Source organism: Lolium perenne, chromosome 4, assembly GCF_019359855.2.
Source record: "Lolium perenne isolate Kyuss_39 chromosome 4, Kyuss_2.0, whole genome shotgun sequence".
Classification (NCBI taxonomy): Eukaryota; Viridiplantae; Streptophyta; class Magnoliopsida; order Poales; family Poaceae; genus Lolium; species Lolium perenne.
This window is the reverse complement of record NC_067247.2, coordinates 34,014,317-34,028,756: the sequence shown is the minus strand read 5'-3', so window position 1 is coordinate 34,028,756 and position 14,440 is coordinate 34,014,317. Positions and strand designations below refer to the sequence as shown.

The 14,440-nt window shown below is 43.3% G+C and overlaps 2 protein-coding genes across 3 annotated transcripts; both read right to left on the bottom strand.

The window, feature by feature from the left end:
- Positions 1-539: 539 nt before the first annotated feature.
- On the bottom strand, positions 540-4,461 carry LOC127319696 (PHD finger protein ALFIN-LIKE 2). Of its 2 annotated transcripts, none has more exons than XM_051349664.2 (5): positions 4,242-4,461; positions 4,072-4,104; positions 3,769-3,991; positions 1,117-1,219; positions 540-1,017 (listed from the first exon to the last, which is right to left on the bottom strand). In XM_051349664.2, the coding sequence occupies exons 1-5, from the start codon at positions 4,351-4,353 to the stop codon at positions 748-750; spliced, it is 741 nt and encodes a 246-aa protein (XP_051205624.1). In that variant the 5' UTR covers positions 4,354-4,461; the 3' UTR covers positions 540-747. The 2 variants fall into 2 exon arrangements, with proteins under 2 accessions (XP_051205624.1, XP_051205625.1); XM_051349665.2 differs by having other exon boundaries at positions 540-1,014.
- Positions 4,462-4,870: 409 nt separating this feature from the next.
- Positions 4,871-8,811, bottom strand: LOC127319668 (small ribosomal subunit protein uS12). Its single transcript, XM_051349636.1, has 4 exons — positions 8,659-8,811; positions 5,488-5,643; positions 5,281-5,407; positions 4,871-5,178 (listed from the first exon to the last, which is right to left on the bottom strand). The coding sequence occupies exons 1-4, from the start codon at positions 8,661-8,663 to the stop codon at positions 5,038-5,040; spliced, it is 429 nt and encodes a 142-aa protein (XP_051205596.1). The 5' UTR covers positions 8,664-8,811; the 3' UTR covers positions 4,871-5,037.
- Between the last annotated feature and the right edge of the window lie 5,629 nt (positions 8,812-14,440).

Below are 14,440 nucleotides of genomic sequence, written 5' to 3'. Positions count from 1 at the left end.
GATGAATGACTTATCGATCACCTTGGTTTTGGCCCTGCTTACTCGATCGGAGTTGGTTATGGTTTACTCGACAATCATGACGATCAACAATAGATGGCATGCCTTCCTCCTCGAGTTCAACTCTCCTATACGTCACGATGATTTGTTGGGAGCTAAAGCTAAACCAAACACTACGATCGAAAGGGAAAATGCTAGAACAATTCTCCGGTTAGTGGTGACAGTGTTTGTCAACAATGCTTTAGGTTCTCAAACCATAAGTGTATAATTATGTTGCTTATGTGGATTCACTTCTCGGCCTTGTGCAATGCCACACATATGTAGCTCAATGCTACTTGGCCTACTTCGAATTGGAAAGTAGAACCGAAAGTACAAGTTCACAAAAAACCCCATTCGGAAATTCCACGCAAATTCAACGCAAAAAAAAAAATCAACTTAGCAAAACATCCACTGCCAAGGACCTACATTTCATCAAAATCGGTAAAAACCCCATTCGGAAATTCCATCTGTGAAAAGCTACAACGACATTGACAACACTGAGATTCAACGCAATGAAGGAGACATCTATAACAAGCTAGTAGTATGTATCAGTTTCACAGCACCACCTACAAGACTACCACATGGGAGAAAGCACATTTCCTAGAAAAAAATCCACATCTGCTAGCTGCGACCTTGCGGAGGAAAGAAACATGGTGTAGTTTGATCAGATGGGTCAGAGACGGCTGTTGTTGCACAATTGCAGGACTTAGCCTATTGCCTGATTTTCTTGGAGCTGCTGCAGTCGGGGCACTTGTAGTGCTTTATGTGCTCCGCTTTAGCCGGGGTTATCCGCACGCACTTGCCATGGAACCACCGCTCGCAGATGTCGCAGCCGATCCAGAACTCGCTTGCGCTGTATATGCCGCCGCAGCTTCCGCAAAAGGTTTCGCTGTGCTCTTCATCCTCCTCCTCGTCATCGTCTTCTTCTGGTCCTCGAGCAACTGCCCTGGAGTTCTTTGCGTGAACATCCTCTCTTCGCTGCTAAAGAAGAAAGGGTTCGAGTTAGGTTCAGAGACAGGACCTCCAGTTTCTGAATTTCGAACAAACACAAACTACTGCAGGGTGGATCAGCCTGTGTACCTTTGGCTTTGATGAGTGTCTGGATTTGCCGCTGCTGTGCTTCCTGGCAACCATACTTTCGTACACGTTTGGGTGATCGTTGATCAAGCTGAACAAGCGCTTCCTGGCAAACAGGAGACCAAAGAATAGTTGGATTGGCAGCAGGCGCAGCTAAAAGCCCTCACACAAACTTAACACTGCATATCTTAAGAACTATTTCACAGAACACTCCCTTAATTAGTGGAGTAACATTCCTCTTAGACAAAAGGCAGCCAAGAAAAAGAGAGAACAATAATAAGATAACCAGAAAAGGCATGAAATCTATAAAAGTACTGAAAAATGACCCGGTTCAGAAAAATGAAGACATGGGAAAATGACAGACCACTTAACAAAGAAGACATCAAGAGCAAAAATCAGCAAGTGCATCCAACTGGTTCTTGCATGCAATCAGTTCTCCTAAGAGGATCTTCTTTTAGAATATTTTTCTTCACAATATAGGCTACATGATACCACTTCCATAGAGAAAGTACCACATTTATTGTGGCCGTGCTGAGTGGGGGACCTTTATCTTTAGTGCTAACACAAGGTAACGGACTGTAAATATATTACTAGCATGGCAAGCCACCAACATACAAGGAAAAACCTCAAGTCCTCTGGAACAATATGCTGCGAACGTTCTCCAAGTGGGCAAAAGTATGAATTTCACTATGATGACTAAGAAAAGAGTACATGGACATTCTGGTGAAAAGTATCCCTATTCTAAGTAAATTGTCTAACAAACCATAAAATAGTATAACTAAATATCATGGTCCAATTGTCAATTTCTAGAGATGAGATGATGAGTGACGGATATAACGGCTCCCTGATGGAGTGTGATACTGAAGTGAAGATTGTTTAAGTTACTTCATTTCTTTTATTTCAATTGGCTGAATTGTAAAGAACAAAATAATGCCCAATATAAAGCTGGAACCTCGAAGGTACACATACAAATAAACATTTAGGCAGCAAAATCTCACTGTAGTTCTTTTCTGGCGAAAAAAATATAGAACATGCATAAATTAACACATACGTCGATGTAAACGAAATGCTAGAATTATCGCTTACCAGCATGCTAGAACCATACATGGGTAAAAGAATGGGCATTGGTTGTTATCAAGTGCATCAAGAGAACAGAATGAGTAAATAATATGCCGCCCCAGAAAAAGAGAACAGAATGAGTTGTTCACAAGGGAGATCTACATACCACCATAATAATGGCAACTTAAGCACACCATGTTGCTTACTTGCTTAATCCCAGGTTATGTATTTATTTTCAACATCCCCACTGATCAATAGTACATTCAAAGAGGTTGATTTCCCAATCAAACTTCAAATCTGTCCTTGCTAAATTATGTGTGTGTAGTTTCTGACCATCTCAATTTGTTCAATTATTTGGATAGATGTACATCAATGAAGTGGACATGCAAGTACTAAAGAAGTGCCATTTGAACGATCTCCAACAACTGCAAGCATCAAGAATTTCTTTCACCATATTTTTGTTCACCTTGGTCATAAATTTGAAGCTCGGTGCAGTTGCTTGAGAAAGTAGATGGAGGTAACTTTGGTAATGGCTTGAGAAAGCTCAGGTCATATATTTGGATTGGCCATAATGTGCTAAACTCCATGTTTTCTTAAATTCTTTGTTAAGCCATCAGCAAAGGATCAATTTAGATGAACTAAAATTCCTAGAATAACTTTGGTAAGTTAGCATGCCAGCATAAAAGCCTTAGAACGGCAGAGGGTGCCTTATATAGCAGTCCATCATGGGGTACATCATGATCTCTATTAGTATGGTTTGTGCTTCCCTCGTATACATATTACATCAGCCAGTAGATGCACAACTTCTTCAACTACTACAATGACATCTACAGAAATAAATAGCACTGCAATTAACATGGCAGAAACTTCAGGAAAGAATGGTCCCAACATCAAGAGTTTTACTCATAGACAGATGGCAGCTTAATATTCGACTCTACATAGCTAAAAGCTTAGAGCAAGCTGTGGCACAGTTCCTCACCACAAACACAAAAACAGGATAGGCACTAAATAAAATTTTAGAAATCAGCTGAAACTACGAGGATGGAACTAACTAGAAGCAAACTATACTCCATTTGTGCATGTGATTTCTGAAATAAAGTGAAAAAGAAGAGTTGTATTTCATGATGAGTCGATGGACCCTAATGGACAGTTTCAAATAAAAGGGTCAGCAGAAAGAAGAGAAGCAACGAACTGGAAACCGAATAAAGCAAACACATAGGAAAAGCATGAGCCTCCGATTCACTCAAAGCAAAGAGAAGCAAAGAAAAAAAGAAGAGGAGCACAAGATACAAGTGCACATGGCCACACATGCACCAACCACCAAGTGAAACAAAAATAAATGGACCATCAAATCGGTCACGCGTATCCCAACTCCCAAGTCACACCTAGCAAGCAAAGCTAAAGTAGTCCACCGAAAAGGCACATTGGATCTTCCCTGAATTGTCTATCAGGAATACTCTACTACTAGTTAATTCAGAAACTGATAAATCGACTAGTAAAATACAGGAGTATGGTGTTGTTCGCTCGATCGACAAAGGAAGGCACCGAAGCAGGTGAAATCGAAACTGGGAAGAGCAGCAGCAGTGAAGTATATACCGTTCGTTCGCGCTGAGCGGCGCGGCGAAGAAGAATGCGACGGAGAGGAGCCATGAGTCGGAGTGCACGGCGACGAGGGAGAGCCAGTCGCGGCGGTGCATGCCGTTGCGTGCGAAGTTGATGCCTAGCGCCGGCTCGGGCAGCTCGGGCGGCACCTCCTCCGCCGGCAGCGCCACCTCCCAGCTGCCGTCGGGGTTGCCGTAGAGGCACAGGTTCTCCTTGTCTGAAAAAAACCGAGCTCGATCCAGTCAATACCCGCCCGGATCCCACCGCCGGCGGCGCCTGGAAGCCAATCTCACTCACCTGGGTCGCAGAAGTCGTAGAAGTCGTCGACATCTGCACGGCGGACAGGAGAGGAGACGCGGGGGAGCGCGGTGTTAGATCTGCGCGCGCGCGCGCGGGTGGCCCGTCAGCGCGAGAAGGCGGAGACGAGGAGGAGGAGGAGGAGGAGGAGCGGGTGGTTAGGTACTGACCGGAGGTGAGCGCGCGGACGAGGCCGTCGCGGCGGGCCGCGAAGTCCTTGTAGATAGCCTCCACGGTGCGCGGCCTGGACGAGGCGGGGGCGGGCGCCCGCGCCATCTCCATCGGACCAGAAGGCGGCGCGCGTGCCGGCGGGCGGCGGGCGGCGGCGGCGAGCGGAGGCGGAAGGCAGGTGGGGAGCGGCTGCGGGCGGCGTCGAGTCGAACCGCAAGCAAGAATAGGATTCGGTTTTATTACACCCTGCCGTGCTCAAAGGGTCTGGTTTGGCTGCGACCCCTGCAGGCTGACTTCTGGGCCCGGAGACTGGATCTGCCGCCGGTCCCACGTGGATAAAGCGGGTAAGACTAGGGGTGGTGGGGCCGGGTAGGCTGCTGACCTGGCGCCGATGGGGATGGCCGACCTGGTCCTGAGCCCGACCATCTCAGATCCAACTAGCCGATGGCTCCCCGCAGTGCGACTTGTCGGGGACCAGTCCCTGCCGTTAGATCTTGCAATCAACGGTCCGGATGAACACGTTCACACGAATCACTTTACCAAACTGCTGTGAGGAAACAGCAGCAGCAGCGTATAGGCTGAAAATTCCTTTTGCCACGAGTCAACCAAGACACAGAACTCATGCTGCTAAGTTAACATAACACTGAGACGATACTAAACAAGTGGCAAGCTTCATCATGGTACAAACTGAAACTAAGCAGCTTAAAATTCAGATGTTTCCTCAAGAAAAAATCTAAGCACAGAAACAGGCAGCTGACAAGTTCATCTCAACATGACTTCTGATGTAGCGCTGTTTTAAGATCTGGGCTTCTCCTTCTTCTCCTTGAAGAGGGCGAGGAGGGACACGCCGGAGACCTTCACGACCTTGAACCTGACACCGGGAATGTCTCCCACGGCATGACCCTTCCGACCGAACCCAGCGATCAGCACCTCGTCCTGAAACATTCAGTATGCGCACTGTTAGCAATTTAGCAGAAAAAGTGAGGTTGACCATCGACGCTCGACACTGATGTTTCGCAAGGCAGAAATAATCCTTACATTCTCCTCGATGTAGTTCAGGCAACCGTCGTTCGGCACAAAGGCAGCGATCTTCTTTCCGTTCTTCACCAGCTGGACACGAGCGCACTTACGGATGGCAGAGTTCGGCTGCTTAGCTTCAATGCCGCTGCAGTTCAGGCAGGGTGTGTGTGTCAGTTATTTATTCTTCTTCAGAAATAGCATACGCTGGCTGTTCAATGAACTCACATCTTTTCAAGGACAATCCCCTTTGCGTGGGATGAACCGGCAAAGGGTTTCTTCCACTCGTTCCCGAGATGGCTCTTCTTGTAGGCTTTGTCGGCCCACCGCTGGTTCCTCCTGTGGGTCTTGAGCTTGCGCCCAGCTCCCATACCACGTGTCTTACTGCATCAGCATTTCGGACATTAGGATTCAAGAAATACATAACAACAAGCCTAACATAAAAAGGCTCTATTCGGAATAATTCCAACAAACAATATCAAGGCATAGTCAACGTGCAGTTGCATCCATGATAATCTGAAGAAGGACAAAGTAAATGAATGCATTTAACAAGCATATTAAAGTGAAGAAGTAGACCGATTTTCTCTACTCAACATCTCCACTAACCAAAAGTATGAAATCATAATCAAGTCCCGACAAGCAATTAAAATAGATATTTCACAAAGACCAGTGTACCAAAGAGAGGGATGTAGAGCAAGGAGCAATAGTGCTGATTAAACCAGATCTAGTGGAACAAATAACACAAATGCAGGCACATATCAAGTACCTACTCCTCCACATGTTTGCTACAACCTGAGTTTCTTACGCTAGTCAGTTTAAAGCACTTACTGGCAGTACATGCAATTAAAAAAATAGCTTAAGGACACTTCATTGGTAGGCTGTTAAAAATCACACTAAATACTTCAACTATGTTGTATTGTATCAAAATCACACTAAATACTTAACTCCTGAACTCCATAATTGAGCTACATTCTCTACTTTGGAATAAAGTTCTCACTCTTGCTTTGTATGGTCAAGAAGCTGAAGTACAAATTGGAGAAAAAAAATAGTATACTATCAACTGGAAAAAAGAAGCTAACATTGTAAAAAAAAACACACTCCGAGCAAATAGTGAAGACAAACAAAAACTAGATTTCCTGGACAAATCAATGAAGTATTGCGGTCATGAAATTTAAAAAATATACATTTCAAGCATCCATAAGTGAAACCACATCCACATATACAATGACACATTCAGTGCTTGATCCATATGCATATCCCAATGAACTAGAGACAGACACTAATACCACTAACAGAATGTACGGTATGCCTCCTCAAAGTCAGGCTGATACATGGATATATAGAAAGTGTGATCATGCTCGGGACGAAAACCTTTGGTCCTCTTGCTATATGGATAATCCAAGAGGATACTAGACTACTGCATAAATACCCCATGGTCTATATGGGTAACACATAATAAAACAGATGGATGTAACTAAAGCATTGGACACAATAGAGGTGTATGTTTCTTCAATCGGAAGTGCAGAATGCAGCAAGTACCTTCATGTTAACAGACAACTAAAGTAATTCTCAATTATTTCTAATGGCCAAAAAGTCAAAAGCAAAACCAAGACTTAAAGGTGAGCAATTTGCACAAGCAAACCAAGGATCATTTCAGACTATAGAGTTGCCTCTTCTATTCAACTAAGTGTCCACACCACAACTATGACTTCAAGCGCACCACGGGTTTGAAAGCTACTAGCGTAGCCAGGCCCCCTTTTGAGCTAGTAGCTACAAATTAATTGCTACACACGCAATTCGAATTAAGAACCAAAGTTATACAGATACCTACTCTTAAAATTCAGTTCATATTTCACAGCTACATCAAACAATGGGTCTAGGATCTAACTTGCTACACCAGATGAACACATCGTAAGCTGGAAGAAATAATTATCGGAATCTAACAGATCTGTTGAGAGAGGCAGAGAGCCAAGTCCAACAGAATAAGGCAAAAATAGTTGGAGATAATGTACAGACTAGAGAATTTTATATTACCGCATGTTGGATAGGCAACGTGAGCCGCAAAGCTCGAAGGTGTAGCTGCGTGGCTGACAGCGATGGCGCTGGAGCTAGCAGCAGCGGAAGGATTTGGTTGGAGACTAGGAGGTTGGCAGTGGATGAAGGGTTTATCGAGGAAGATGGGCCGTGGGACCGTGGTGCTGGGCTCAGTAATTCGTTGGCATGGGCCTCCTAGATGGTCTGTTGGTTCTTTATGTGTTTGGGTTTTCAGATCCATAACTGAAAGGCTTTTGGCAGGGTCGTATGGGAAAAAAAAAAGGTGCAGAACTGAAAGCCTCCTCTCGGGCTTGGATCTGTGAATCCTCCTTTCCTCCTGCCAGTCGGACACTCCGGCTTTCACAAAAAAATGCACCATGGGTTTGAATGCTTCTAGCGCCGCAAGGCATCCTTTCTGAGATGATTCCATCATTTACCAATTAATCGCTACCAATTAAGCACCGAAGCAATAAAGATCCCTACTCTTGTTAATTCTCTTCAAATTTCACAGCTGCGTCAAACAAAGGGTCTAGGATGTGTGCCACCACATATAGATCAAACATTAATTGTTTCTCACGTATTCATGTCACCATGATCTAGAGATAGACGTTAATACAACTAGCATTAGGCAGGATGTGCCTCCTCAAAGTCAGGCTGATACATGAACATTTAAGAGGTGCAACCATGGTCAGGAAAACTATTTGGTCTCCCTTCTAAATTGTTAATCAATTATTAGACTACTGACTACTGCATGAAGCCATGAATGCCCTATGTTCTAGTATGTTTGGACGCAGAAGAAAACAGATGGATGGGAACTAGAGCATTAGTGCCAGGAGGAGGCGTATGTTTCTTCAATCAGAAATGCACAATGCAGTAAAGTGCCTTCATGTTAACAGACAACTAAAGTAATTCTCAATTATTTCTAATGGAAAGCAAAACCAAGAATTAAAGGTGAGCTATTTGTGCAAGCAAGCCAAGGATCATTTCAGACTACAGAGTTGCCTCTTCTATTCAACTAGTGTCCACACCACAACTAAAACTTCAAGGGCGCCACGGGTTTCAAAGCTACTAGTGCGGCCAGGCCCCCTTTTGAGCTAGTTCCATCGTTTACAAATTAATTGCTACACACGCGATTCGAATTAAGAACCGAAGTTATACAGATGTTTACTCTTAATAATTCAGTTCAACTTCACAGCTGCATCAAACAATGGGTCTAGGATCTAACTTGCTACACGGAATGAACACATCGTACGGTGGACGAACTAAATTATCGGAATCTAACAGATCTATTCAGAGGGCATGTCCAACAGAACAACGCGAAACTAGTCGGCGAAAAGATACAGAGTAGAGAAAAAATTATATTACCCCATGTTGGACAGGCAAGGTGAGCTGCTAAGCTCGAAGCTGTAGCTGGGCGGCCGACGGCGAGAGCGCTGGAGCTAGCGGCGGCGGCGGAAGGATTTGGTTGGAGACTAGGAGGTTGGCAGTGGGCGAAGGGTTTATCGAGGAAGATGGGCCGTAGGCCGTAGTACTGGGCTCAGTAATTCGTCTTCATGGGCCTCCAGATGCTCTGTTGGTTCTTTATGTGTTCAGGCTTTCTGATCCAGGCTTTTGGCGGGGTCGTATGGGGAAAAAAAGAGGTCCAGAACTGAAAGCCTCCTTTCGGGCTTTAATCTGCGAATTCTCCATTCCTCCTGCCATTGCGGCTTTCTCGAAAACAATCCCACTCTAGGATCTCTTTTCGTGTAAATTCGAAAAGGATGGCCAATTATCCACAGCCCATAGTGTCTACATCAGCATCATCATCAAATATTAAAAACAACAAGTTGAAGCACACCATAGTTGAAAACAAAAAAAGTGTAAAGAAAAACATAGATGTAGATTATGCTACAACATCAAAAATAGGGGCAACGGTAAATTGTCACCAGCGTCACTATAGCTCTTTTTGCCGATGTCAATTTCCTTTCATGGACGCATCGGCGTGTACCGACACCGGTCGGATACTGCAACCCGCTTCTCCTAAAGTTAACATTATTTGGTTGATGGCAAATTTTACCACCATCAAACCAATGACTAATCTTGGGTTCTTTTAGAAGACCACAAACTATATATTAACCATGTATGATCAACTCTTAGAAGAACGCCTTGACAGAATATAAAATTACAAGTAGGCTCAAGGTGAAATTATCGTCCTCTCTCCGACCTGTACAAGTTTATGGTGCGGCGTGAGCCTAGCGCATTGTCGCATCCGCTCTATGACACAAGAGGTCGGGATTCGTTATAACTAGTTTTAGAAGTCACCGGAAGCACATTCGGCGGCGACGATGATCTAAAGCATGCAACGTCGACATAGAGAAGTAGGCGAAGGTCGGATGAAAAGACTTAAACCCAAGTTCGAGGTTGTATGGAATTTAATGATGAGACCACTAGTGCCACCACAAGCTAAGGTGGAAGCACAGTGTTTGATGTCTCTCCCTCACAACCAGTCCGGTTGAATCCGGACCGTCACAATCAGTGCCACCGCGACGGGAGCATGGTCATAGGTACTACCTATGTTTCAATGAATAAGGAGCACATGTAATGCAAGATAAAATTTGGCAAAAAAAAATTGAGCATCAAAATCTTGATTATATTATATGTAATTGCTATCGATGGATTCGTACTGAAAAACACTTTCTAATTATGCTAATTCTATACCAACAATCTTTATATATTTGGTCAAAGAAAAAACACGAAAAGCGAGAGCATCTTCCTTCTGTTTCCCAAGAAAAAACACGAAAAACACGAAAATTCTATACCAACAATCTTTATATATTTGGTCTAGAGCTACTTCTTTCTGTTTCCCAAGATATGGTGATGGTTTCTGCGTGCTACCTTCCTATTATGTCTTAATTTATCTTTTCATATTATCTAACGCTACATGTCAAGTGCTCATGTCACTGTGGTTTTTCTTAGCGAGCAATGCGACTGAAATATTGAGCTACAAAATTTAGGGGAGAACAGAGAGTCTGATAGGATATGATTTGCGTGAAGAACTCATGGAGCTTTTTGTTTGCTAATAGCTGAGCAAAACTGTGAGGTATTTAACTACTGTATGTTTTAGGCATACAATGCACATAATAATAGACTAAAAGATCCATATACTGAGATATGATGTTCACTTGTTTCGTCATACTGTTATAGGCTACCTTGATCATTGCAACAGTTTTCATATTTTATCAAAATGCATCAACACACATTTCATCATGCTTTCTATATAGAAGAGGTACAAATCCAGTCCATTCCAACCTTCATTCCTCATCCGTGGAAGAAAATAGTTATCTTCTGAGTTGGCTGAATACCAACAGGCCGTGGCACCTTTGAATCTTCTCCTTCGGGATGTTCCCTCCTGAACTGCTCCCAATCTCCACATTAAGAGTATCTACAGCGGTCTGATCCGGTTCAGACATGAAAAATGTTCATTTATGTCTATTTTTAACGCAAACAAACAGTGTCGGACCCGCTAGGGATGCCCTAACAAACATGACCAATACTTTCTGCAAACACGAAACTCCATTGTCTCCCCCGTCTCCCTGGACGCCAAAACCAATGATGGCTATGAAATACACCATATTTTTCTGCGTTTAAACCCCTAGCTAAGTCAAGAAATTGTCTAAGTTTGCCTCTTAACTTGCCACTAATGCTTAATTAATGCAAAGATGTGTAACCTCTTCTATTTTTGGATGTTGTGCAGGATATCATGTCATAATGGCAAATGGACCTGCAATTACTGAAGAAAATTGCGTCAGGAGCATGAAAAAGTTGACTTCGCTCGGAAAGGCGGTTCCAGGGGCTCTAATGGGCACCGGTACGGGCAAGCCCCGCCTGTACCGTGTGCACCTGGGCACCGGTACGGGCAAGCCCCGCCTGTACCGTGTGCCCCTGCGTTCCCAAGGTCAAACACTATAAAAGTCGTGAAGGGACCGATGCTGAAAAGAGAGCCATTCGTCACCAAACAAAGCCGCCATCCACCAGATCGATCAGCAACACACCGAAGGAGATCCATCCCCATAGTTCATCCATTCCATCCTCCATCTCCTCCATCGCCATAGCCATCACCATTATAATAGAGATCTCCTTGAGAATTGGCGACCATTGTAAGAATATTGTGATCTCAATCTAAGTATTTTGCACAATGATTTCTATGTTTGATCTTGATCTTGATATTATGTGTGAGTAGTCATCACGGGTTACGGGTTGGGGTGAATCCTCGCAGCAACTATGTGCATCTAATCTTATGTTATGTGTAAGGATTGAATAGGAGTTTTGAGATTTTGTATCTTTGTCTCGTCTTTGATGATCTGCAGGTAACCATGTCATTAGAGAGGATCAAGGGAAGAGGTGGGATGCATGAGTGGAGAACAGCGTGTACACGTGAAACATGAGTGACAGAAAGGGGAAAGTACCGATACATGTTTGGTGATTCACTACAAAGGAAAACATTTTTTTGACAAATCACTTTCGTCATGTTAAGGCCAATTTTCGTCAAGGATTACTTCGCGGTGACAAAATTTGATCGTCATGGGGTTCGTCAAGGAAGCTCCGTCATAAAATATCGGGGGTGACGGTATGCATTTTTTCGTCAACGTCAAATGTTTGATGGTGACGACCTGCAAATTCGTCAACATCAAAGGTTCATTGTTGACAGACAGGTTTGTCACGAAAAATTGCAACTTTCGTCAATATCTAAATCTTGGGAAGCTTCTGATTGGTCCAAAAAGCATACGTGGCCTTACATGTGGGTCCATTTGGCCCGACAACATGGGTCCGACGTACCGACATGGATATCTGGTGGGACCCACAAAATATTATGACAAGCTGGACCCACAATATTACGATAGGTGGGATCCACAAAATTCAGACAAGTGGGACCAGGTTGTTGCCGACATATGGGTCCCAATAATGCTGACTGGTGGGACCCACAAATTCTGACAAGTGGGACCAGAAATTGGTGCCACGTGGTTTCATTTAATAGTGACGTTGTGACATTTTCCGTCACCTTTTGAATTTGACAAAATTTGGGAGCATTTGAATTATTTGCGAAATTTGGGAAACAAAAAAACTGGCGAAATATCAAAAAGTAGACAATAAATATCATACTTAAATGGTGGCACAAGAAGTATATATGTCTCTCACAGACCGAAAGATTCATAAGAAAATTACAATTGGAACACAAAGAAATTAAAAGACCTATGATTAATAATGTTGTAGGACGGTGGTGCAATAGATTAGTTGCCCTGGGATTGAGACATGGATGGTGGCTGGGATGTCCTCAAGAGCAAATTAAGCACGGCATCCATTTCTGTCAGCCTCTTTACATAACCCAGAGTCTATTCTTCTTGGGCTTTCTTCACGACTTCAAGTTCTTCCTCCTGCTTCTTCCTGATCTCTTCAAATTTTTCATCTTGTTCTTGCAGTCTTGCTCGCATCTCAATCGTGGTACGTTTCTACCGCTGTATGGAGTTCTGCTCTTGATCTCGCCGGTCTTTGTTGTAGCTCTCGGATGCGTGTAGCCGAGACAGAAGACTTCTGGAACTTGTTGCGACGCCCAATCTTGGTAGGAATGTGCTGTTGCAGGTGGTGGATGGGCTTTTCTCGCTCAGAACTAGCTGAACAATTTGCAAATTAGTCAAATCAGGTTCATCTTCATTGCGTGGCGCCGCTTTTTTTTGCCACCATTTGATCCTGCATAAAGATTACAATCATTGCATGGACAACATACAAAACTGGATTATATTATATTGTGCTAATAAGAAATATTTCTTACATATGCACTTTTTGCTTCCCAGCACACATAATGTTATCCATTTTACTGTGTGTGATTCTAAATAATTCAATTGAAGAGGTTTCTTCTTCTGCTGCTTAGCCTTCGCTTGAAAAAATGTAGAATGCACATTACCATTGTACTGTGTATGACAGAAGTATGAACTGTATTGGGAAATTCAGAACACTTACTAGATGTTCCCAAGTGAGCAACATAGCTTCGAGATCCAAAGGTGGTATGGAACCTGTTTCACAGCTTCTCTGTTCTTTCCATTTATTACACACAGTCCCTATGTTCAGTACATGCATTTTATTTATCCAGATCAGAGAAATGTAAGAATTCAGTAGTTGTTATTGAAAGGAATAACGTTTATGTACCTGGTACTTCTCATCAAACCATCTTTTCACCAGTTCTTTCCAGCTTTTCTCTTCTACATGATCTGGCTTCTTGAGATATGCTTGCTCCAGTGTGAGATTTTTAATTTTCGGCCAATACTCCTTTTTAAGCCTATATCGAACTGCCCGAATACTAACTTGCAAGATATCGGTGCACACATCTTGAGCCACCTCATCATTTTTGTCCATATTAAACTTTCCCTTCAAAATAGTGATGCATTAATCAGTAGATTCTTAGATAGTTGATCATGTAGCATACTAATTAGGTTAAACCAAGATTGTACAGGACTCACCGCTAATGTACTTATAGCATGAGGAATGACATGTTTGAGAGTTTCATCTTTCTTGTACTGTGTCCAGTGTGTTGCAAGCGGCATTTTTTCACGAATGTGAATACCAACCTCATTGCTCAGCTTTGCTGACTGGACATAATCCTTGGGTCTCCTGACACGTGAGTGAATTCAATTGGCATCTTATTGCCACCATGTCTTCTTGTGTACTCATGTAGTCCATGGCCCATGGTACGTCTGCGTCCACCTCTCTTTCTCTTACTACCGCCAGATGTTGTCAATGTCTCTGAAAGAAGATATATGAAATGATTCTCTTTTATATGAAAATATGCGGTACAGTGTTTAGTTTTTACAAATTTTCATACCTTGCCGCTCAAAGTTTACAATTTGATTGTCCAGGAGATGAGGTGCTGCCTCCAGATGTCATGATCTGGTTAGGTGAGGGTGCTCCTTCAGTGTTCACACCAGCAGTGGCCGTCGGCTCATCAGATGACCCAGCTTGAGTTCGGCTTGTTGCCATTGATCTTGTTGCAATGTTGGATGGTGCAACTTCGGTATGGATCGCTTCTTACGTGCAACTATTGCAGAAGAAGCAACTATCTACAAGCAAAGTAGAGGCTACATTAGTAGGAAACATTTAGCATGTACGTATTTCCTAT